A 27,042-nucleotide genomic window follows, 5' to 3' on the forward strand; every position below is an offset into this window, starting at 1 on the left:
TGTCTTTGTCTGATTTTATGTCCATGTCTTGTACAGAACAGATCCCGTAGTCTCACCAGGGTTAAAACTAATTAAACTCCAGGAAGATTTCTCCTGTTTCTGTAATGTTCATCCTGTCAGACTGGAGCTGTGGTGTGAAACAGATGCATGATTCTTTACTACAGACAATACAACCTCCATACACTCTGTAGATACTATCTCATGTACGTATATCAGCGGTATGAATAAATGTGGACGGTATGAAGTCAGTAAAAGTAATCAGATTCTGATCATCAGACATTTGATTATTGTCTGATCACTGAGACGTGGCTGCAGGTTTGGCAACAACTTCCTCTTCTTCTGTGGTACTTTCTGCCACTGCCAAGTCCTCCATACACACACACACACACACACACACACACGCATGCACGCACGCACGCACGCGCACACACACACACACACACACACACACACACACACACACACACACACACACACACTGAGTGATATGGAGCCAAAAACACAGACTGTTTCCTTGTGTTTCTCCTTTATTCATCTAAAACAGACCAGATGGTTAAAAATACTCTGCACTCGGTTCCTTTCCTCCTTTGCTCACCTTGTTTCCTTGTGAAATTTTTATAATAGGTGTACAAACGTATGCTTATACTGTATGTATGTTTGAGTATGTGTGGCTTATATTGCCTTTTTCGTTAGTTTTAAACTGCCTTCTCCTTTTCCTTTTCAGACCTTTTTATTTTTCTTGGTGTTTGCCACTTATAAAAGGTGAAATCATTACAATAGTGGTCGTAACCAATTTAGCAGCAGAGTCTGTCTCTGTGGGACTTCAAATCTGAACTGACAGATCTCCATACAAAAATCTGATAATCAAATACAAGCTTACAATCTAACTGATTATCTGAATCTAATTAAGGTTTTTCATCCTGTACAGTTTGTGTTCAGGATGAATCAGTAAAAGTTGGGTATGTGTGGTGCTGTTGGGCCAGTGTTTTCAGTCATGAAATGTGATTGTCTGAACTCTTTAAATATCTGAAATGAAACACTTTGTTGGATAATGTCTTATGTGAGTAACAGCAGCCAAAGGGTCCAACATCTGGGTCCACCAAGGCTCCATATTAGGACTTTAGTATTAATACAAATAACATCTTTAGCATACACACGTATGCAGATGATGCTGTTAAGTATGTTCATGGAACTAGAAAACAGGAAGTAGGTGATGAATTACAAATTACAGATGATTTTTTTTAATCAAAATTCTCACTGTGATAATATTTTGTGAAAATAGTCATCCATATGATATTGTCGCAATATAACCTTAAAATATCGCAATATTATTTTAAGGCCATATAACCCCGCCCTATTTTTTTGTTTTGATCTTCCCTTATTATTAGCTGTTCATTACTTAATTTACAATACATGCATTGTTTTCATTTTTATTTTTCCACTCCCATACACATAAAGTCATACATGTAAACGCCTGCCATATTTTACAGATTTCCCCTATAACTTATAAATAAATAAAATAATAATAATAAACAGAAACACGTCCAATTGCCTACGATGTAGCACTTAGAATTACCATGACCTGGATGACTGAGAACCTTCATCAACAATAATCATAAACATTATAGTTTATACAGCAGACAACACTTCTGACCTGTTCTAGTTAAGTTAATACATTCAGAAACACTTACAGCTAAATTAGAGTCTGTTATTAACCAGTCATATATGAGAGATGATACACAGTACACTTACTGATATAGGCTGATCTACTTTTGAAGTTGTTGTACAACAGCTGTTAAATAAATTTACTGGAGTAAAAAGTACAATATTTCTCTCTGAAATGTTAAGAAGTGTAAAGTAGCATAAAATCCAGATATTCAACAGCTGTATTTCGAACTTATTTACAACTTCTTACATGGTTTCATATCAAGAATTGTTCAAATGATCCAATACTTCTATTAAAAAAAAGATTTGTGTATAAGAACTTTGATTAAAATGGCATATTTGTGTAGATTCACTGCACATTAAGTCAGTGGTTAAAACAGTCATGAACATGGAGGTTCTGGGTTTGAATCCACCAATCAGCTGGGTTGATGGATGGATTACTGATAGTAAGAGAGTATAAGAAACAACACTTTTATGCGAGTATATCTGCACAAATACACTGAGTATCTAAAGAACAAGTAATCAGATAATATCAAATATCATCAATAATCTGATTACATTTTCATTGTAATTGATCTTAAATAGAACTTTGTGAGTGCGTGTGTGTGTGTGTGTGTGTGTGTGTGTGTGTGTGTGTGTGTGCGTGTGTCTGCAGCCGGTCGATCTGTCGGTGAAAACGTTTGAAGAGCGTTAAAAAGAAAAAGAAAGTGTTCTTCTGTTAAATCTTTCCTGGCGTCTCTTCTGTTCCTGACATTAAAAGGCCTTTTGTAGCTCGTTAGCGCGAGGTGTTAACGAGGGCTGTGTGCTGATAGGACGGCTGTGATCAGCTGCCAAAACGTTTACCGCTCGTTTTCTGACTGCAGAGAAACCTCCAGAGACGACGAGAGAGACATAGAGAGAGAGAGCGAGAGGGTGAAAAGAACAACCTTGAACGAAGAAGATAGTGAGTGGAGTTTGGTGCTCCACACAAACAGAACTGGTTCACTTACTTTCCTCCACACCTTTAAATATCCAAATACTGTTAATCTGTCACATATTATGTGTTTGAACTGAAGTGAGTACAAAAAAAATACATTTAAGCAGGTGATCGTCTACTTAGTGTCAACTGTTTTGTCCAATCAGAAGAACTTTGTGCTGATTTAGTCGGCTTGAAAGACATCCTGGCCTAGTGGGTCAGGAGCATCTGTGGCTCATCAGGTAGAGTGTGTCATCCACTGATCATTGGGTTTGTGGTTGGATCCCCACCTCCTCCTGGCCACATGTTGAAGTGTCCTTGGGTAAAACACTGAACCCCAATTTACCCCCGATGGTCAGGCCAGCACCCTGCGTCGGTGTGTGTGAGTGTGTTTGAATAGGCAACACATCCTTATGTCTAACAGCTGAAGAGATTGCCATCGACTCCAAAACACAACATTTACCACCGTTCCTAAAACAACATGACTGTTGCAGCGTACCAGTGACGCTTTGTCATTTCTGTGAAAACCACAGATAACTTAAAACTGGACGTTTCTGTTGAGGTTGAATTTTCTTCTCTCTTGTTACAACGCTGTGTTTATGCTCAGCTTAGATTTAGGTACAAAAAACGCTTGGTTAGAGTCAGGAAAACATCACGGTTTGGCTTGAAATACCTGTTTTGGTAGCCACGATCATGGATAGAGATGGTCCAACTTCTCATAAATAGCTGGCCACAAAAATGGTGGGAAATGTCTGCAGGTGTCCTATAAAATATCCAGTGGTGAGACTCGAATTGCAGTCGGCCATTTGGCAGCCATGTTGGCTGCTATAATGCCGCCACCATCCTCTCAATTCTTTGACTCAGACTCATGTAAAGATCAACTTTTTGCCATTTAAAGGTTTCTGTACAATAAAGAGGTTGTTCTTCCTGCAGTTGATCTCTGTTCAGCTTCTCGCTGTATGTTAACTGGTTTGATATGACAGTCAGTACTGTATCCAGGTAGATAGATGATATGGATGTGATGGTATTCAGGTATTTTCTGCTGACATTTAATCTGCTCTGCTCTGTAAAGGTTAATTTGATGCTTTTAATTTGATGCTGCGCTTTTAATTTGAAACTCAGCTGATGTATGAGGTGAGTTTCTCTCAGCACCATCAGTCTCTCTTCTGCACGCTATGATTAAAAAATATGAATTTATTATCTCTGCTGGAAAACAGCTTACCTGATGTTTCTTAATACATGTGAACCAGATTACTGCAGTTAACACATCCGGTGATTTAAATCCATATAAATATAAACTGGAAAATGCTTTAAAAACAAGGGATAGTTAAATTATAAAATAAACAGGAAGATGACAGGAAAAAATATCAAATTAGATCAAATAAATTCTTGTAATATAAAAGTTAAAATGACATGTAAATAACTAGAATCATATCAATGTATATCAAAGACTGTCAAAAAATATAGTAAATAAACAGCAAAATGTTAAACTTTGTGAGGATAATTGAAAAATATAAATCAAAATATCTTGAAATGTTCAGTGTGTGCCTGTGAGATGTTCTGTGGGAGTAAAAGCAGTGTAAGCATCAGCTCAAGTTGAAGCACTGAAAATATTCAATAGACTATGTCTACTGAAGTGTAAGAGGATACGAAGGCGGTGAAAATAAGCTCCTGAAAGAAACTTAAAATTCAGAATCCAAACTAAAATGTCAAATTTATCTGTTACTTGAAATATCTTTTTAGCTGTTCCTTAAAGGTGCAATATGTAAGAATTGTCCGCCTGTCAAATGTATACTCACATAACCAGGGGGCAGTATATCACCAGATTAACCCGCTAAGTGCTGCCAACTCTATCCGCTGTCACCTAGTAAGCTCAGTTAGTCGAGGAGCTAAGCTTGAACCAGGACGGGCTAGGGCTAGTTGGTTAGCATGCTAACTTCAGGAGATATCTCTGTGAGACAGTACAGGCATGTCATGACATCAGAACTGTTATTCCTTCACACTCTGTTGATTATATTAGGGAATTTCTGAATGTTTTTCACAACATTTGTCGCCAGTTTGTTTTGTAATTTTAACGTTAGCTAGCGTTAGCAACGTTAGATATAGAGCTGAAGCCACGCCCCTTCTGGTTTCCCCCATGGGACCTTATTTCGGAGGAACTTTGTATGATAGTGAATGGAGAGAGACAAATATTTTTTGATCTTGTTTGACTTTAGTGAACTGAAAAATTATCTTTTAATTTAACAAACATCATATGTGTAGTTCATGGCACAAATCAAGCTGGATCGAAAATATATTTGTCCTTTTCCATTCACTACCATTCATATTTTTTTCCGAAATAGGGTCCCGTGGGGTCCATCGGACGGGCGTGACTTCTGTTGAATCTCCAAACAGTCTAAAACAAACACACGTAAATGGAACCGTCAACAATAAAAACAACTTAAAAGTGAAATGTTGTAAAAAAAATAATAATAAATAAATAATTCTTAATGATTTGGTCAACTGCTGATCTCAATAAAGGTTGATTCTGTTGTTTTTATTTTCTTGTTTTGTTTAATTCAAAGATCAGTTGTCAATGGTTTTCCTCACCCGCCCTCTCAGCCAATGGGAGGCCTGTCCGTGTGTGATCCCTGCGCCTGATTGGCTGGACTGTGACTGGCTTCTAATGGGACAGAGCGGTAGAGAGAGGCAGGTGCGGCGCAGAGAGAGAGAGGTAGAGAGACCTTCAGGCAGAGCGGGGTAGAGTCAGAGAGAGAGCGGAGCATCGGCAGTCCCAGTGGCGGGAACAGAGAGAGACGGAGGACGGATGAAAAGAAACAAAAACAAGAGGAAAGAAAAATAAACTCACTTCTCTTCTTCTCTCGGTTCTGCTCGGACATGGCGGGCACCCCTCTGTCCCGGACATCCACGCCGCCCTCCGACTCCCTCTTCCACTCCGACCCGCCCTACAGCGCTCCCAACCCGGCCAGCTCCCCGCGGCTCCCCGTCGCTCGCCTGGCCGGATCGTTCCTGAGCGGCGGGAGCGGCAGAGTCCCGGTCAGCGTGAACGGGACGAGCGGCGGCGGCGGAGGCGGCGGAGGCGGAGGCGGCGCCGCTCCTCCGCACACCGAGTGTAAGATGGTGGAAGTTCACGGCGTGAAAGTGGCTTCGTTCACGGTCAACGGCGTGGAGCTGATCTGCCTGCCGCAGGTGTTCGAGCTGTTCCTGAAGCACCTGGTGGGCGGACTGCACACCGTCTACACCAAGCTGAAGCGGCTGGACATCAGCCCGGTGGTGTGCACCGTGGAGCAGGTGCGCGTCCTGCGGGGGCTCGGAGCCATCCAGCCCGGAGTCAACCGCTGCAAGCTCATCACCAGGGCCGACTTCGAGACGCTGTACCGGGACTGCACCAACGCCAGGTGGGCCGAGACACACAGACACAGAGCCTGTTCAGAGGGGAAAAGTTTTAAAATGGGCTGTTTTTATCATGGGGTTTGGTGGAGGAGGCAGCAAGTTGAAATAAACTGGAGTCAGATAGGTTGTCACAGTGACAAGAAATATTAAAACTCATCAAATTAAATGATTTACCTGCTTTACAGGATTCAGACTAATTTAGCGTCTTCTCGTTTGTTTGCTCAGATTAAAAACATATTTTCCAAATTAATAAGAAAACCATTTTTCATTTAATTTGATTCCAATGATAAAAACTGAGCTCATAAGTCAAAGAAACATCAGACAACATCAGTAAGATTTTAAATTATCAGGATCATCCTTTTTGAGTTTTCAATTTATTTTAATTTCCCAACTTAAAGCTTCACTTTCTCGTTGAATTATTGGCCTTAAATATGGTCAAACTTAAATATAATGAATACTGCTTTTAGCCTATAAATATAAATATAGCTGCAGAAGTGTTTTTAATTGTCAAACATAAAATATTCCCAAGACACTAAAACCCCAAACTTCCATCAAAAATCCAGAAGAAAACACTTCAGTGGACTGGCTGTGTGATTATTGATCTGTTTGCTTTATTGACTACAGACTATATAAGCCATTCATTGATCTGGAAAAAAATAAATAATTATAACAATCATGAATCGATCTTCCAGCCTTCACTGAACTCTCAGGGTAAATTCACAAGATACATCAGCAGAGAAACACACCGAGAGGGAAGAAAACATAAAAAAAATCTATGATAAAATACGAAAGAGTGACATTAAAAAGCTACTCACATTATAATCAGGACAATACATTGTGATGGATTATAATACATTAGGCTATAGAAGAAAACAGTGCAAATAATTGTACATAAGAAGTCAAGAAGTATAACATGATGCTTCAACTATAACTATGTAGGTATTTGTATATATATATATAGTTATCAGTATTAATATTAGGTACAGAAAAAAAGTATTTAATGATAGGCGCAGTATGTGATCACAAATATGAAAAATGTATCATTAAATGTGAAGATTTTCTGCTTTTTTTCTGTTTGATTTCATTGTCAGGCTGCAACTAATGATTATTTCATCATTGTTTTATCTGATCATTATTCCCTCAATTAATCAGTCACTTGTTTAAGTAAAAAATGTCCAAGTCGAATATCTTGTTTCGTCCGGCCAACGATCCGAAACACAAAGAGATTCAGTTCACTGAGAGAGAAAACAGGATGTTTGGAAGCAGCGAATGTTATTTTTGCTCAGTTATCAGTTCAGTCTAATCAACTCATCACTGCAGCTCAGAAAAATAAACTTAAACATTAACAGCCTGTAAAATAAAAGCTTGTAAACCTGACAGTTTGTAGTGAAACCCGTCTGAGAGCTCCATCCAACTGATCCTTTTATTCTCTGATAACTTCATCAACAGTAAACTACAACTCTGTCACATCTGATCATTTACTTACGTCCTAATTAAGCATCATTTAAGTCTCACTTGAATCAGAGATTTAAACTGTAAAAAGATTTAAACTGTTTGAGAACATGATCTCATAACAATCAGGTAGTCAGTAGAAACCATCACTAAACCAAAGTGACTCGATCATTTTAACCTCCAGAAACTGTGAGAAGTCGTTCTGTAACAGGAGTGAGTGAAAATACAACAAGTAAAGACCAGGTAGAAAAACATGAAACTACATTTAAACATGTTTGTTTGTAAACAGTTCAGGCTGAAGCTTTAAAACAAATCAGCATCTTGTGATCCGTCATCAGTTTTCTTCATGTCTGTGATTATTATTCAGCTATTCACAAGTCAAAAACATCAGAAAGATAATAAGTATAAGTGTATATACTATTTATATTTCTTGATTAATTGATTAGTTGTTTTATAAGAAAAAAAAATCAGAAAACTGTAAAAAAAAAAAATATTTATCACAAATTGACGTCTCGTTTTGTCCAAAACCAAAAGAGATTCAGTTTAATGAGCTGAAACCAATTTGCATGAAAATTTGGTAAAACAATTAATCGTAATTGTTGCATATTAATTTTCTGTCGATCAACATATCAGTTAATTGACTAATAATTTCAGCTTCATTATTCTTCAAGGTTTTACTGATGCAGCAGTTCAACCTTCAAGAGTTTACAGTTACGGGTTTCTTAGCCCCCGTCATTAGAATAAAGAAACGTGTATACCTATATATATATCGTGTGTGTCCAAAGTTATTCAGGTTATTGACATATATAATAAATAAAACACTACATCTGACACTTACACAGGATATTTGGTGAAAAATGACTAAAATTAATTGACTGACAAAATATTTGCCAATTTTCTGTTGATCAACTATTTGATTAATATGACGTATGTTTATAATCAGGATTCAAAGTTAATGATTAGAGACGTCAGTATGGAAATATGTAAAAAAGAACAAAGATTTTTGCAATAATAATAATAAATCTCTTCTCTTTGTGATGTGATTGGTGGAATGAAGAGAGAACAGACAGGAAGCTCCGTGTGTGTGTGTGTGTGTGTGTGTGTGTGTGTGTGTGTGTGTGTGTGTGTGTGCCATATGGACAAACATGTTGCCAGCAGCAAAGCCTGAGGCACCCACACACACACACACACACACACACACACTCTTCATGAATCTCTGTCATGTTCGTACCCAAACGTCGTCTCTGTTATTTGTGCTGTAAACTGACTCACCTGTGAAGCTCCGCCCCCATCATGACTCACCTGTAAACCCTGACCGATACTTGATTTTTGGGACAGATATCGATATATCGTCTGATATTCTTATATACACAGAATATGTACAAAAATACAATTTTTTGGCAATGATGCCTCATCGGGCAAAGATACTTACGTAATGGAGGCAGGACGATTTACACTTAACAAAAAACTTTATTGTCTAAGATGATATCAGACCACCGACACAGTCTGCTTCACTTGAAATTTGATAATTATAAACTACCTCAAGAATCAAGCATCTTTTTCTGCATTATGTTCAGTAAAGAAAAGCCTTCAAATCGGACAACATATCTGCCAATACCGATATATTTGTGAGAAGCCAACAGATAAAATGGTCGGGCTCTACTCACCTGCAATTGTTTGGGGTTTTTTTTAAACCAGACTCTCAAAATTACCTCAGAACTCAGTGCTGTTTTGCGCTTCACATATGTAAAGGTTCGATAACACAACACCTGACTTGTGCCTTCTTTGTCACGTGACACACAATCAGATTTATCGCCAAGTTCTAACATACTAGTAATCTGTTTTGGCCTCGGGGTTCTGGAGGCGTACAGAAACAGCCAATCACCTTCTCATCAGAGTGAACGATATACTGCAGTCTGCATCACATGTCAGGCGTTTCCTGTAGCACCTTTGGCTGCCAGAGTCAAATGGTGCTGCGTTGATTTGCATTTCCGTTTCCAGTTTAAACATGCCAACTTGAGTCACTTCCAAAGTACACCATATTCAGAGTCGGGTCGAAGCGTCCCTGACTGCCTCCAAGTGGGTTGTGGTGATGTCAGATGGGCTTTGTCATCGTTCAAGGATGAATTGTGGCTTCCACTTCCACTTCCTCCGCCTCTTTTGGATCCATTTTGACTGATATTTATGCCTTCGTGCTGGTGACAGCCGTGGCCGGAGGCATCATGTTTTCAGGTTTTCTGCCTGTCCGTCTCATTCTCGTGAAAGCCTCGAGGGAATTTCTTCAGATTTGGTTCAAATGTTCAGTTGGACTCAAGGATGAACATAATAGATTTTGGTGGTCAAAGGACAAGGTCAAGGTCACTATGACCACACAAGACACAATTTTGGATTAAACTTGCCTTGCCTTGTCTCAATTTATTCAAACAATAAGCTGTAGATGCCAAGCGAAACCAAACGATACCCTGAAAATCCAAGACAATAAGTAGCTGGCAACCATCAACCATTGCACAGTGCAATAGCACACAGCACTAAATAAGGCGCTGCTTTTAAACGTCATTGACTGAAGACCATTACATAATCAGTTCAAGACACACCTTCAAGCAGGTAGCCCTGTTGTGACGGAGAAGCAAATCCCTGCTGTGCTGGGTCAAGACAAGCCAGCATATGTGTACGGAGCAGGGCTAATGTAGCGCCATAGAGCTTCTGCTTGGTCCGAAGAGAGTCACATGATGCTCGTCTTGACTGTAACTCTTCTCACACACACACACACACACACACACACACACACACACACACACACACACACACACTTTATATCACTTGAAATGTTTGTGTCGCCTCCAGGTGTGTATTAACTCTGTGTGAGTGTTTAATCACATTTAGGTAGATTACTGCTGAATGTGGATCAAAATGTTTTTCTCTCTTATGATCAAATTATGTAAATGAGCCTTGACTAATTACAGAATTAACAGAGAGGCTGTGTGTGTGTGTGTGTGTGTGTGTGTGTGTGTGTGTGTGTGTGATACAAGTGTAAAATGAGACTGACAGTGAGGAAGTCACAGCTTTAATGTGAACAGGCTGTTTTTAATCAGCTTTAATCGCATGATTATTATTAAACTGATGATGGTAAGCGTGTGTGTGTGTTTGTGTGTGATTGACATGTATGCTATTAATTTAACAGGTGTAGAAATATAAATATTAGGAGAGATTATGGCAGTTAACTGAAAGCAGCATCTCTGAAGTCCTGAATGCATCTCTATGTAACGATATGATAAAACAAATAGCATAACATGTAATGTGATGTAATATTATAACAAAACAGAAAACAAAATAAAATTACATGGGATAACATAACAAAGCATAATCTTATGTAACAACATAATAATACAACATAACATGACTCAACATGATTAAACTGAAGATGGTGTAACCGAGGGTAAGGTAATGTAACATAAGGTAATGTAACAGAATTTAAGGTCACAGCATGTATGTAATGTAATGTCAAGTAAATTATTGGCAGGGAAGGCAAAGTAATGTAATGTAACATATGAAAGGAACGTAAGATAACCTAGTGTAATGAAAGTGTAACATTATGTAAGATAAGATAGCGTAACGGCAGGTAAGGTTATGTGACAAAATTTGATATAATGTAAAGTGACAAGACGTAAGGTAATGTGATGTTAGGTAAAGTAAAAGCAGGGAAGGTTAGGTAATGTAATGTAACATAACTTAGCGCAATGGAAGTGTAAGATAACGTATCTTAATATTAAGCTGAAGTAACGTCACGTAAGGTAACGTGACAGAAGGTAATGTATCTTAATGTAACAGCATAATATAACATAATGCAGAGAATATCATAGCATAACTTGTAACAATAATGTTATGTAACACTGCAGAACCCATCGTAATGTAATGTAACATAATGTCAGAAAGCATAATGTAACCTAAGGTAATGTTAGATAATGTAACATAACATAGCGTAATAGTAGAAGTAAGGTAATGTACCTATGCTTACGTTAAGTAAATACATTTTACGTAAGGTAATGTGACAGAAGGTAGTACAACATAATGTAGCATTATGTAAGTTAATATAGTGTAACGGCAGGTAAGGTAATGTAACATACGTTAATGTAACAGTGTAAGGTGGCAGTGTGTAAGATAATGTAATGTCAGTTAAAGTAATGACAGGGAAGGTTAAGTAATGTAACGTAAAATAACCTAGCGTAATAGAAGTGTAAGGTAACGTATCTCAAGGTAACGTAAGGTAAATAACACACAAGGTTACAGAAGGTAATGTAACTTAATTTAACACAATGCAACATAGAGTAAGACAGCATAATTTACCAGAATAATGTAATGTAACACTGCAAAATGTATTTAATGTGGTGTAACATAATGTCACAAAGCATAATGTAATGTAACATAAGGTAACCTAGTGTAATAGAAGAGTAAAGTGACCTAAGGTAAAGAAACATCACGTAAGGTAACGCCACAAAAGGTAATGCTACTTAACGTAACACAGTGTGTAACATAGCAAAACATGAACAGAATAATGTACGTGCGGTGTCGACAACTCAGATATAGAACTCAGAGATAGATGTATAACACACACGCACACACACGACACACACTCAGCTGTATGTGACTCTGAAGCCATGCAGTAAATCAGATGTTGTCAAGGGCAACCATATTGTCTTTACAATTTATCGGTGTGTGTGTGTGGTTGACCTTGTCTCAGAGAGGTCAGTCGCATGCACAGTTTGACAGCACAGTACAGATCGAGTCATAATTTGTGATTGACTACTCTGTGAGTGTGTGTATGTGTGTGTGTGTGTGTTGCAACATATAGTATAGATGTAATAATGTCTTCAAGCAACAAGACAAGTGCATTCTCTCTGCTGTCTGTTTGACTTCACTGCTCAAGATAGTCGAGTCTGGTTCCACCTGTTTATATGAGCATTTTTATTTTGTAGAAATCGGAAAAAGTGTTTTCCTGCTGTCTGAGTTATAAAAAATAGTTTAAGTTAAGGAGTAATTCTGCATTTCACACCCGTAAATGTGACCTGAAGCGTATTTTTTCTCACAGCAATTGTGTGTGGGCGCTGGGTGCTGCTAAAACACAGGTGACCTACACTCAGAACTGTACCTGAACACATCAAGTGAAGCGCTAACATGCTAATGTGCTGCTTTGTAGATATCCCATAATTAGAGCCTGACCGATACTGGATTTTAAGGGCCAATATCAGAGTAAAAAACATTCTGTTATGGATATATTGACTGATACTCTTATTTACATAGTATACATTCATAAACACACATTTTGCATGTGGTTATCAAACACTTGTGAAAAGGGTATGTACGTAATGGAGGAAGGATATTTTACAGTTTAACAACAAACTTAACATGAACATACATGTATACAGTACATATATATGTGTATGTATATATCTATCACAACTACTTAGGGCTGCAGTGTCTTTAATTTCTTTATTTTTTCTGACCAACAGTCGGAAGTTTATTTATTATCAGATTTGGTAAAAACAAATCGACAACTAAATCCTCAAATATGAGAAGCTGCAACCCACAAATCTTTTCACTTTAAAAATGACTGTAAAGATTAATTGATGACAAAATAGTTGCTGCTTAATTTTTTTAGTCATGGACTTACTGATTGACTAATTGTTACAGCCCCACTAATACAACAACATAATAATAATCATAATCATCATTTATAGAAAAGTATACACCCAGTAACGATGATTTGGTTCATTTAACTGGTTTCACTGGTTGAACTGGGATCAGTGTTTCTGAAAAGTCTCACAGTTTGTTCACCTGAGTGTGCGTGTGTGTGTGTGCGTGCTACATAAAGGACATTTTGTCCCAATTTAATTAAGTGTGGAAATCCCCACAACACACGCACACGCACTCGCATACACACACACACACACACAGAGGCAAACACACAGTAAATTAAATTCCTCAGTAGTCTGTGTGTGTGTGTGTGTGTGTGTGTGTGTGTGTGTGTGTGTGGGTTGGCTCAGACCTGTCAATCAAACACTGACCCGTGTGTACCCCTCAGACTGTCACAGTGTGTGTGTGTGTGTGTGTGTGTGTGTGTGTTCATAAAGCTGAGGCGGCAGGTTTCGGGCAGATGTGGTAACCACGGCAACCGATAAGTTACATGGAAGGCTTTTGAAAATGTTTTAATGTAATCTGATTACTCCTCAGCCCTGTGGGATATAATCAGCGATATTATCGTCATTAAGTTTAATGACAAAAGTAGAAATCAAAAAATCCACTTTTATAAATACACATACAACAATTGTCCGAATGATGTTCAGGTTACTGTGAACAAAAGCTTCAAATCCTCACAAGAGGCACAATCATGAAACTGTCAGTCAAATCATCTTTGCAGCTCTAATGATAACTGTTAGAATTATTGATGATCACAGAGATGTATTTTAAGCTGTTATAATTACATTTATATATATATATATTTTTAAATAATAGTTCTCTCTTTTTTGGCCTTTATATGGCTTTATTGACAGTACAGCTTTTGCCTTTCTGACAGAATTGCACTTTCACTTGGGTTGAGCGATGGGACGAAAACAATGGCTATCGGCCAAGTAAACACCCACTGAGTCAAAGATCAAGTGATAAAATTTTCCGACAGCCAGGAATCGTTTTTAATTACACCATCACATTTTTAAAATCAATACTTAGTTGGACGACGGACACTACAATCATCAACTGTCTGCTCTGTGCAGCAGCGCCAGCAGCAGAGTCGCAGCACAGAGTAGCAGGTGTCACATTTCACTTATCATGCAAGAGCTGTAAGAAGAGTTGATTGACAAGATGATGGCGGAAGTTTTGCTGTCAATGTGAAAAACAAAAGGACCTATTTGGCAATATTTCTGATTCAAACCCAGTCCTAACAGGAAACCTGATAATGTTAATGTTGGTAATGCTGATAATGTAATGTAAAGGAGTTGGTTACTTTACTGAGAAGTTGGAGGTGTGCATCCTGACGCCTGCAGCTCTTCATCTAACAGCTCCTTCTTGTTCCATTAAGAGACTGAATAAAACTGCTCCCTGACATATTTCAAACTGATCAGCTGTCAACAAATGACCGTTGTTTTGCTCTTTAGGTATATTTTTGATGAACAGTAGCAGTATAAGTACGTTTTGCCGGATAAATGCTTTTAGAGCAACATTATCTAACTTAACCTTTAAATAACAGCTTTTTAATCATTGTGATGGTACAGTGTACAGTATCACCTGTTTCTGCACTATGTAACTTCAGTGAGAGGGTAGGATCACAGCGTTATATACATGTTTACTTAAACATACAAGTTTTCAAATCACAAATCACACAAAATATCAATCTCTACATAATGTTGCACTAGGAAATAGTAATTAGCATTAACATGAGCAATAACTTGCTGCAGCACTTTCTTGAAAAAAAAAATGTGTTGGCATCGCAACATTTCTAGTTTTTATTAGTATTACTATTTATGTCCTAAAACTTGAATATTCAGTTGCACATGTTACAAAATATGCAGATGTAAGGTTTCATTTGATAATATTATTGTATATTATATCATTTATATTGTGAAATATTTTTATGGATTTAAATCTGTTTTTTTTTTCCTTATTTTTTTCAGTTCAACTCTACAATTCTTTTACAGTTATCACTTTAAATTGAACTTTGACTGATTTCCAGTATTTTTAGTACCATCAGAGAAAACATTTGCATTCAGATATATTTTAAATACATGATAGTTACTGTTTTCTGCTCTCTCAGACTCGTCCTCGTCTCTGACAAACGGTGTGTCTCTTAAAATCCTCCCCAGGGACCACGACATTGACTATAAAAGGCCTTCAGGAGAAAGAGAAAGAGAGAGGAGATGAAACGGATTAATTCATGAAGTTAAAACATGAGATTAACCTGGAATATTAATACTGAGCAGAGAGGAAAGGCCAGTATTGATTAATTATTCATGGCTGTCGATTTGAGGTGGAATCCCATTTAACGACTTCCTCTGCGGTCCTTTAAGGCGGTCAGCAGGTTTATTTAAAGGGCCATCCTGCTGTGTTTTTAATGTTTGTCCCGTCTCTTCTTCAGCTCTCGACCAGGTCGTCCCCCGAAGCGGACACTGGCCGTGGCCACGATGACTGACGGCTCCAGGCTCCTCCCACACGGCCTGTTAAGCCCCGCCCTACTTTCACAAACAGGTGAGTCAAACAATTGCCCCCTTTCTCTATGTGTTTTTGTGACTTTTGTGCCACAAAGTGAAATAAAATTGTGAGAAGAAACAAAATATTTTATAAAAGAGGGAACCTGTGTTTTGAGGGATAGATGTCCTTTTATTTCCAATGGGCCCCAAATCGTCACTTTCTTGCTATTTGTGTGAAATCTGTTTGTGGGATCACAACCAAATCTCACAGCAATGAGATCCTGATGAAGATGCATGTTTTGATGTGTTTTACGTTAACCATAAGTATACAGGATTAGAATAGAGGATTACAAAGAATTTGCCTTTGTTCATTCTGCTGCAGGAAGATGAGACCTAAGACATGAGTCTTTACCCTGAATTCAGCCTGTCAGGCAGGACCGAGTCCTGGCAAGCCTGTATAATTAGTGAAGCAATAATATCTATATTATTGAATTCTACAGAGCTGCAGATTTCTGTCTGTGTGTCATCACACGTACTGTACACACTGTGTAACTGCGTGTGTGTGTGATTAGAGCTATAATTAGCATGCTTAATTAGCAGATGTCAAAATGACTGACAGATTAGTGTCTCACCCGAAGCACACACACGTGTGTATGTGTGTGTGTGTGTGTGTGTGTGTGTGTGTGTGTGTGTGTGTGTGTTCCTCTGGGCGACAAGTGTTAAGAATTTCATCTCATCTTGAAAAAAGCCGTAAAGAAAAGCTCATTAAGAAGATCATATAAATGCATGTGAGTGTTTGTAAGTCGCTACTGATTCTTCTTGTTGTTGTTGAAGCTTCAGACAGATGAAGAGTCACAGTGACATAAATAATAAATAAATAAGATAAATGCTACAAAATACAAACTTCAGACTTGTAGCAGCCAACTTCCTCCAATCATTTTAGAGTTTCTGTACCACAGTGTTTTTATTTAGGGACACGATATATATCAGTGTAATACATTGGGAAATTTATTGCCAAATTTATTTCATTGAATGAAAACGGGCAGCATTTACAGACTCTGATACAATAGATACACCAATAAAAACAGACAAGAATATGGATTATGGATTATTAAATCATCTATCTCTGCTCACTACATCTTCACCTTTCTTACCCTCAGGTGTGCATAAACCACAGGTTATGAACTTCTTTCTAAAATACAAAAAATGTGAAATTATCTGTTATGTTATCGTCATCAGCCATGAGAAGCAGGTAATTATCGGTTACTGGTATCGGCTGGAAAAAAATCCACATTGTGCATCCCAATACTATCTACGGAAGCCGTGAGGGGCGAGGGGGACGTGTGGCGCAGAATGTACGAGCTTGCTGGTGGTCGGCTGTAATCTTTGCGGTGTGTTCAAGTGCAGCTCTTTTGGCTTGGAGACACAGGCGATGTGAGGCGACCCCAACAGTCAGCCTTCGTCTCTGCTAGTTCCTCGACGTTGGTTTGGTGTGTCTCGGCCTTTAGACTTTAATAAAGATTCAGTGATGAAGCGATGACTAGATGACTTTTTCTCGTCCTTGTAAATTCATGACAGTCTTTTAAGCGGTGTAAGTCTTGAAAGACCCCACTGGAGCTGTTGTTACTCCAGGTCAAATGGACTCAGAGACCCTCTAACATGATGAAGTGATGAGACTTTAGGACAGTCTCTATGTAGGTCTATACTGTCCATGTTTCATTAGCCAGTCGTTTAAATTCACCTGAGCGTGTCACCTGTGAACCTGCCGTGTCCTCTGATGAAGGCCAGTTTGGACGTTTTAAACTCTGAAAACAGGCGAGAACAGTGAAGTCTTTTCATCTTTCTGTTCAGCAGAGTTTTAATCCAACAGAGACGCTCCGGTGGTCACAGAGAGGAGGAACCACATACCGAACCTTTCACCTCCGTCACCTGCCTGACAGATCTGACAGCTTAATGAAAACACCACACACACACACACTGACACACACTTAGGATTTTATTAAAAATACTCAAACTGCCACGTTTTTTGACCGAGGTCAGAGACGGAGAGATCAAAGGAACAAGAATATTATTAACTCTGTGCACGCACGCACACACATGCATGCACACACACACACACACACACACACACACACAGGGAGAGTTAATTAAAATGTTGTAAAGGTTGCGTCTACAGTGAAGATAAAGTCTCGTTGTTCTCAGAGTCACAATGCAAGTACAATTTTGAGGTACTTGTACTTTACTGAAGTATTTCCATTTTATTTTACTGCTTTAGTTACTGATTACTTTACAAATCAGGATTTTAAACAAACAAACGATCATCTTATAAAATCAATAACAGTTTGTTAAATATGTCTCAGATGTCTCTAAGTTGTTGATGAGACTTTCCGATGGTTTCAAAAATAACTGTAAATTGAAAAAGAGAGATCAAATTGTCCAATATTTCAACAAAAGCCAAAGACTGGCCCAGTGACCAGTTGAAGGGACCCGACCCCAAAGTTGGGAGCCACTTGACCACTGCTTGTGCTTTGTTTTAATAATGTAAAATTTAATAATATATACCGACTCGGAAAGTCAGAGAAAATTTTGGTACACGAGTTGCAGAGTTGAAGTCATATAACGCTGAAACATGGCTAATTAAACACTGGGTTGATGGTTAGAAACATTTACCATAAAGTCATGTACTGCATAGTTATTGTATCGTTTCCTTTGCTCTTCCTTTCACTCAAATATGGGAAACAGCTTAAATGCTCTGAGCGATAAAATTAAAAACAACTTCTTTTTGACATCCATGTTGCTCCATCATTCCAACACAACACGTGTGTCCATACCGAAGTCTGAAGAACGACTTCCCAACTCGGGAAATGGGACTATCGGAGTAACACGTGAATGCAGCATTAATCCAATCCTTCCTTTTGAAAGCATTGCAGCCTCAGCTGGAGACTCACTGCATGAACTCCAGTTTCTGGTGTCAAAGTCTTAAACACTGGATGTCCAACCATCCACCTCGACCTCTGACTTCAACTTACAGTACAACAATGTCACATTTCCTCGGCTGGAGAAAACAAATATCCAATGTCTCAACTATCACACTTCTGGCGTAAGACAGCAGCTTTCAGGTTCCCTTTTAGTCCATCGAAATGAATGAATGAGAAATAAGAGGCAGGAACGAAGCTGTAACTAAGATACAGTTCAGGGATTTAATCAGAGTTTAACAATGATCACTAGCTGAGTTTTACTGTTAACGTAATCTCATGTTCTGCAGAAACAATACTTGTTGAAAGTGAACGTAATGCATACAGAAAATATGTTCCTCTAAAACATATCTGACGTGTCCAGTCAGTCATATATAAACGATGTAAAGAATAAATATAAATACATATTCTATCACAGTGAGTGATTGTTGTATCATCAACACTCTGCAGCGTCTCGTTCAGGTTAAAGCTTCCCCGCCATCAGGAAACATCATGTATGAAATGGAGGTCACGACGATAACGAAACATCTCTGAACTTATTTTCTTTGATGAATGTGTTTCTGTGAACTCTGAAGAAAATAAAACTGTTTTCATTCTTTGATCAGACAGGAAGCAGCTCTGTTCCTTACGTTTGTTTTCAGCCACGTTCAGTGACAGTCGGGACAATTTCGACAGAAAACAAGATGAATTTATCAAACTGACATGTGTTTATTTACTGTGTGTGTGTGTGTTTATTATAAAATCACTCTTGTGCATCTCAGTGTTTCCTGTTTTCACCACCTGAAAGATTTCTGTAATCGACTCTCTGCTGAGAGAAATTATTCTTATACATAAAATGTTTTTATTTATTCATGTTTTATCAGTAAAAAAGACCTCCTCTGTTTAAGAACAGTCAGTATTTTATTGGAGTCTGATCCATAAAATGATGACTGCACTGGAAAATCACAGACTGTATTATAAAATCTTATCAAAGTGTTTCACATACAATACTTTCAGGTTGAAAATCAAAGTGTTGAGCGAGTTTGGAGTTGTTGGACGGTGTATTTTTTTCCATTCTGATGGCGCTCACAGTCCCCCTGCGTCCAGTCTTTATGTTAAGCTAAACGTGTCCTGGATTTATCAGTACCGGACACACAGACATGAAACACGCAGCTGATCTGAAGCCAGTTTCAAAGTCTCTAGACATTAAATGTTCCAGTTTCAGAAGCTGAAATATTAAAAGAATGAAAACAGAATCTCCTGCAGGGAAACACTGAGAACAAAAAGATAAAAAAAAACTTGCTTTGTCTTTCTGTGTTTTCGTTCATCAGGAGGTTTTTTTTAACGAGCCGGAGGGTTGCGGGTGACGGTGGGGGGGTCGCTGTCCGTTCGTTAGCAGGAGTCCCTCGTTAATACTAATTGAATTAATTAGAGGAGGCGATTAATTGGGCCAAGTGGCTGCAGGGAGAGAGAGGTGGTCGAGAGACAGCGACAGTCACTGGAGAATTTCAGGCTGCCAGTGTTATTAATTATTGATCAATCACCAACTTCTGAAAAAGCATTTGGAACATTTACCTTCATCTTCATCCCCAAAGATAAAAAAACATGTGCAGCATGAAAATGTACAAAAGTGAAATATGGGCAGAATTAATCAAATGAACAATTATTAGTATGAAAACTGGCTTGTCAGATTAAACTTCCTGCTCTCCAGAGAACAAACTCTTCAGATTTTATAACAACATGATCTTTTCTCTTGCGCCAGGAAAAACTGTAAACTGTAAACACTCCACGACTATTCAGACGCCAAGAACAGATAAATCATCAGGATGTAGTTTCTTCATCACTTAGCACTTTAGGTTCATCACCATTAACCAAATAATGAGATCGTGTGTTTGTTGTGTGTGCATTTTTTTCTTCATAGATCGTGAACATATGCATTTTGCCAAAGTGCAAATGTATTTACCTTTCCTAACTCAAACTCAGTAGGAGCATGTTTTTGCTAATTTGTTTCTTGCTTGTATGGCAAGTAGTAGTGTATGTAGTCTGTGCATCTCGTATGTCGCAGTTTTAGATAAGTACTAAGCAGTGTTGGGGGTAAAAAGCTCCAAAAGTAACACATTACAGCAATATATTACTTAAAGCTGTCACACCAGAAGAACCGACGAACAATTTGTTCAGGTTTGCCGGCATGGTGAGCAAAAGAGATGGAAAAAGTGAAGACTCCTTCCCTTTGAAGATTCAGAAAGTCCTAACTTTTTCATTTTTTAAGTCTGTAAGGGTCCACTTGTCAAAGGATGTTTTATCATTTCAAATCAATTAATCTAAAATGATGTAGCTAGTATTTTCTTGCTCTGTGTTAATGCCACATAACAGGCTAATTAACAAAAATTTTAATTATCATGATAATTACATTCACTCAAATGTTAATCTGAGATAAAAAACATGAATGACACAGATTTGTATGTATGTTGAGGCCTGTGTTCAGGCGTTCAGGTGATCTGTCAGCATCTCACCTGTGTCAGGTGTCCTGTATCTCTTCTCCGCAGGTCTGACGGCGGCTGCGATGGCCGAGGCTCTGAAGCTGCAAAAGATGAGGATGATGATGGGTTTCCATGGCAACAGCGATCAGCAGCGCCATCACAACGGAGAGAGAACGATGTCACCATCAGAGAACGACGACACAGGTAGGAAATTACATAATTCGTCAGTCCCGCTTGAACCTGACTGACATCATGAAGTTAATTGTGTCTCCTCCTCCCTTCATGCAGGAGGCAGCGAAGGATCCTGGGAGAAGGAGCAGCGCCTCCTCTCTCCTCCTCCCTCCTCGGTTTTAGCGCCCCCTCCTGGTTCAGCGTCTCTCCACCTCAACACTCTGCAACAACACAGCACGCTATTGGCCAACCGTGAGTCACAGCTTTTCTCTGATTGGATAGCTCAGTGACTTTTCTCCATTGTTAGCTTAGCATCGTAGCACCTCTGTATTTCATATTATCCTTCTGTCTCTGTGACTCCGCGTCCTCAGGTCTGTCAGACCTTCCTTTTATGGTCATGCCACACCCCCTCCTTCCTGTGGGCCTGCCTCCTGCTAGCGTTGCCATGGCAATGAACCAGATGAGTCAGCTGAGCGGTTTTGCAAACATGGCCGCCGTGTCACAGGTTCAGAGAGAAGAGAGCAAGGTGACTGCAAGCTTACACCGCTAGAGAAGATGCTAATAGTACGAATCTCAACAGCGCTTACGTTAAAAGAGTCTAATGCTAACATTGAAGAGTTAATGCTACAGGTACCACGGCGACAGTGCTAATGATAACAGCCTTAATATTATTGTGTTGGGGCTAACACTGCTAAGGCTAACAGCACTAATGCTTACATTGTAAATGCTAAGAAATATGTTAGTGATGCTAATGATAAGAGCATTAATATTAACAGTATTAAGGTTAAGATGCTAATGCAAATTAATAATGCATGAAGGGCTAATATAAAAAAAACATCACTAATGCTAACAGTGCTAATGCTAATGCTCAGTCTCTTCTTTGTTTAGGAGTCTACTCCAGGAAGCCCCTCCCCCTGCCCCTCCCCCAGTGATGATGAGCTCCAGCCTCAAGAACCAACCAGCCAATCACCTTCTAGAGCATCTTCATCATCCTCATCATCACCTCCTCCTCCAGCACATACGCCAGAGCTGGGTTAGCTAAAGAGTTTTTTTTATTTATTAATGTTGAACATTTTGAGGTTTTCTTAATAAAAATGCTCAACAGGTACGAAAAATAGCCCAAATTAAATAACATTTTGCCAAGTGGGCAGCCGCTTCAGGTGCGATAGGAGTGATTTCAGGGTCTGGGACAAATACTTTGTACTGTTGGAGTGTTTTCTGTGGAAAAGTGAAATAACTTGTTTTGTATGAACTCCACAGACGGTGATATCACGGAACAAGAAAACATCATGAAAAAGGTGTTGAAAGAAAAAGGTAAGAGAGAGTGTGTTTGAGAGCAGATGGTTTCACAGTAACAGTAGCATATCCGGAGGCGTTTGGACTCCAGTTTTCTGATTTTTAATTTATGAACACACACTGACTGTCTCTGGGTTAACATTCCTTATTCATGTCTCCTCTTCCATCACTCCTCACTTCTCATGTGATCCGGTGATCTTATTACTGTTTGGAGGATCGAGGAGTGATGTCAGAGAAACATGAGATCAACCTTCACTGAAGTCTTTTTTAAGGCTGACACACCTTTCTGTGATCAGCTGATTGGACTGATCTGAAACCACATCCCGACGACAGACTTTTTAGTTTTAGATTTTGTTTTTGATTATGATTCACCATCAAAACTACTAATACTAATACTACTACTAATATTTTCTCTTCAAGAGAACAGAATCTGATGTTTATACGCACAAATAACATAACAATGCATAACCCAGATAGCGTAGTGTTACTGAAAAGCAGCAGATCACCTGCAGAGAACAATATGATGTGAGGACTGAAGGAAAAAGAGGAAAGGAACAACAGACACCATAAATAATAGAAACACACTTTGCAGTTAGTCCAGGAGTTGGGCATCTGGTCACCAATAATGTGTACATGTGCTTGTACTTGTGCACACACACAGATAGAGATCATGAATAATACAAACAGGAAGCTTTTTCCCACTGTTTCAAATATTTAAGGGGTTGATTGTTTCTTGAGCTAAAACAAAAAAAAAAAGATGCATCAACAAACATGAATTCTGTGTCAATTTTTTTTATTTCACCCTCGTGTCTTTACTTTGTTTATCCCTACAGATGACAGCATGTTGCCCCTCCCCCTCCTCAAAACAACCTATGAGAAGCTGCCGCTCACCTCTCAGCCGCTGTCCATCAACCACGCAAACCCCGCCTTTACTCCGTTCCTGTTGGCTGAGGGTCTGTCGTCCATGGAGACACTACTGACCAACATACAGGTGATGGAGTAAACTGTTAAAACAGATGTTAATGTACAAACAGTAACGTAGAGACAATAACGTATGGAAAATACTGTAGAGACGATAACGTAGAGACAGTAACGGAAATCCAATAAAGCAGAGAAGATAATGAAAAGACAGTAACATAGACATAAGAACAAAAAGACATTAATGCAGAGATGATCATGTAGACACAATAATGTAGAGAACATGTAGATATGATAGCATACAGACAATAGCGTAGAGGAAATAATGTAGAGACGATAATGTAGAAAAGGTAACACAGCGATTATCAAGGTAATGTACAGAAGACTCTCTGTCTCCAGGTGGACCGTCAGTTCATTGTTTTGTTTTATCAGGACATCTTAGTGAATCATCACTTCGCCATCTTTGACCGTTTGTTCTCAGGGCCTCCTGAAGGTGGCGGTGCAGAGCGCTCGATCTCAGGACAAACAAAACCAGATGGAGAGGAAAGAGTTAAAGCTAGAGCTGGAGAGAGAGAGAGGCGCCCGACAGACACTACAGAGACAGCTGAGCTCCGAACTACAGACCAGAGGTGAGACAGGTTACACTGTGAAACTACAGACCAGAGGTGAGACAGGTTACACTGTGAAACTACAGACCAGAGGTGAGACACTGTCAAATTCTCTGTTTCTTATCATCAGTGTCGATCCAGAGGAGGCTGAAGAAGGAGAAGAAGGCGAAGAGGAAGCTGCAGGAGGCGTTGGATTTTGAGTCGAGGAGGAGAGAGCAGGTGGAGCGAGCGCTCAAACACTCGGACTCCCTCACAGGTGACCAGATACAACACTCCTCTTTCTTCTTCTGTGCTCGTCTTCTCCTCCCTCACTACATTTGGATGAATTATAGTTGCTTTATTATATCAGCTAATAGCACAGGAAGCTAACATATATCATCGCAGCTAACAATGTATTCATGTGTTTCTGGTGTTTTTGCAGATGCAGTGATTCCTGAGAGCGAACTGGAGAACAAACAGCAAGAAAACTCTGTGGCTCAAGGTAACTGTTTTTCTCATAAAAATGGCTTTGACTTTAAATACATTCACTTTTTCTTGAATTATAATCCAACTTCATCTTTGAAATCTTGTTTTACCCCCACAAATATACGTCTCCTCTAATATATTTATCTAAATGTCGACAAATGCACTAGTTCCTCCAGTTTCTCTTTAGTTTCTGTTTTCTATCACAGTAAACTGAATATAAATGTGTTTAGGACACAACGAAACATTTAAAGACTGAGATGGACAAGATTTTATGGACTAAACTAATAAATGAGAAAACTAGAATGGCACTCAGTAGAGTGCATACCTCCTCCGAGGCCCAACAGTCCCTTTTGTACTCATTCTCAGATACTGAAATCAACGAAAATGTTGGAAAACAGTCTATTTCAGAATGTAATACAAGTGAGAAAAAATTCCTGTATCTGTCCCTTTATCTGGATCCTCATCAAACGTTAATGGGGTCTATTCTGGGCTCAGACCCATCCTCCACCCAAGTTACGTGGAGATCTGATTGGTAGTTTCTGTGTAATCCTGCTTACAAACCAAACAAACTAACCAACCAACGGATACGGGCAATAACATAAACATAAATAAACCTCCTTGGCTGAGATAACAATCCTCAGATTAATCTTTAAATCTGTTACAGATGATAAAACTAAGACTTAAAGTTTCTCCAACACACACACACAGAAGAGTTTCTGTCACTTTAAATAATGTGTTTATTCTTTCTGGTGTGTGTGTGTGTGTGTGTGTGTGTGTGTGTGTGTGTGTGTGTGTTGACTGTGAAATTGAACTGGGAAAAACAATCACAAACTACACAGCAGAACTAAACACACACACTTATAAACAGTGTTTATACAACAGTGCATGTGTGTGTGTGTGTTTCCTCCACACTGACATGATAATGAGATTCATTTATCAGAGCACTGACGTGTTGGTGTTGTTAGAGTGTTGGTTGATTGGTTTGTTTGTGTGTTGGTTTATTATTTTGTTGGTCTATTTGTGTGTTGGATTGTTAATTTATTTATTTATTTATTTGGTTTGTTTGTGTGTTGGTTTGTTGTTTTGTTGGTTTGTTTGTGTGTTGGATTGTTGCTGTATTGGTGTGTTGGTTTGTTGATAAATTGGTTTATTGGGGTTTTATGGTGTGCTGCTATGTTGGTGTTTTGGTTTGTTGATGTGTTTGTGTGCTGGTTTGTTTATTGCTTCGTTGGAGTGTTAGTTTGTTGATGTGTTGGTACATTGTCTCGTTGGTTTATGTGTTATATTGTATTTAACAGAAACACTTTGTGAAATCTGTATTTTATATATTTCTGTCCAGTTTGACGGCAGGAGGAAGCAGAATAAATTAATGAAGCGTTCTGTCTGTTTCTCCAGAGAACCGACCGTTCATCAAACCTCCACTCCTCTTCTGAGACTTCCCATCTGTCAGACCAGATGGAGGGATGAACTGATGAAGAGGAGGAGGAGATGTGATGGACTCAAGCAGGAGAAAAGGAAAAACAGATGATGGACGAATAAAGAGCAAGAACAAAAGAAGATATAAATACTCAATATCCCATCAGCCACTTCTTTCTGCTTCCTGTTTTTAATGAAGATTTCATACTATTACAACTGTTATTATTATTATTATTATCATTATTATTAAAGAAAACAGCGTTGTGTGGACACCTTGTGGGGGGAGGAGTTAAGATGTCACTACCCAGTGGCGACCTGTGATGTCATCAGGTGAAACACTTTGACGCTGGAGAGGACTTACGTTTGTAGGATTATTTATCTTTATAAATAACTTCAGGGACCCCAACAGGTTTCTATCAGGGGCCCAGAATCCTCTCCCCACGGCCCTGTTGGATCTGAACTGGTTTCACAAACTGGAATCTGCTTTAAAAGGCGTTGACAGTTCCCACCTGTCGGGGGGTGGATTCAAACCTGAACATGTATTTAATGTTTCTTTCCTGCTGTAAAACTTAATTTAGTGTTTGTTAGTTAGAACTGATTGGAGTTGTAGTTCTGGTACTACCCGCTGTAGTACTTGTTTTAGTAGTGGAAGTACTGTTAATGTTCATTTGTCAGGATTCTCGCTGTAACAAGTAACCTGGCCCTGAATGAGTTCTGTGGTTTAACGATTAAACGGTCCTAGTCTGAAAATCTTGAGTCCATCTCGAGGTTAAACTTCTCAGACCTCATCATCAGTGATGTCACTTGTGACTACAGTGCAGTATGACATCACAGTGTGGACGCGCCGAGAGAGGTCAAGGTAGCAACATCCCAGCCTGAAAATGACCTCAGGAGTGACATCGCCCTTACCTGGGGAGCAGTGTGACATCACAAAGTGGGTGTGGTGTTGTGATCATTAGCATTAGCTCTGAGTTTTAACGAGTGGAGAAATCACAGCCTGAGAAACCTGCTGTTGTTTAAAAAGTTTAAGAATTTAATGATCCCAAGTGATGTCACCACGCACTGTAGTGCAATGTGACGACACACATTAGA

At 39.0% G+C, this 27,042-nt stretch overlaps 1 protein-coding gene across 1 annotated transcript; it reads left to right on the plus strand.

Moving 5' to 3' along the window:
• The first annotated feature begins 5,497 nt into the window (after positions 1 to 5,497).
• LOC141006666 (dachshund homolog 1-like) lies at positions 5,498 to 25,967 on the plus strand. The gene is made up of 11 exons (XM_073478892.1): positions 5,498 to 6,018; positions 15,591 to 15,700; positions 21,119 to 21,280; positions 21,619 to 21,773; positions 22,136 to 22,280; positions 22,508 to 22,561; positions 23,377 to 23,534; positions 23,943 to 24,090; positions 24,200 to 24,325; positions 24,491 to 24,550; positions 25,930 to 25,967. Exons 1-11 carry the CDS (start codon positions 5,498 to 5,500, stop codon positions 25,965 to 25,967), a joined length of 1,677 nt encoding a protein of 558 aa, XP_073334993.1.
• The last annotated feature ends 1,075 nt before the right edge of the window (positions 25,968 to 27,042 follow it).

This window comes from Pagrus major, chromosome 13, assembly GCF_040436345.1.
Source record: "Pagrus major chromosome 13, Pma_NU_1.0".
NCBI lineage: Eukaryota > Metazoa > Chordata > Actinopteri > Spariformes > Sparidae > Pagrus > Pagrus major.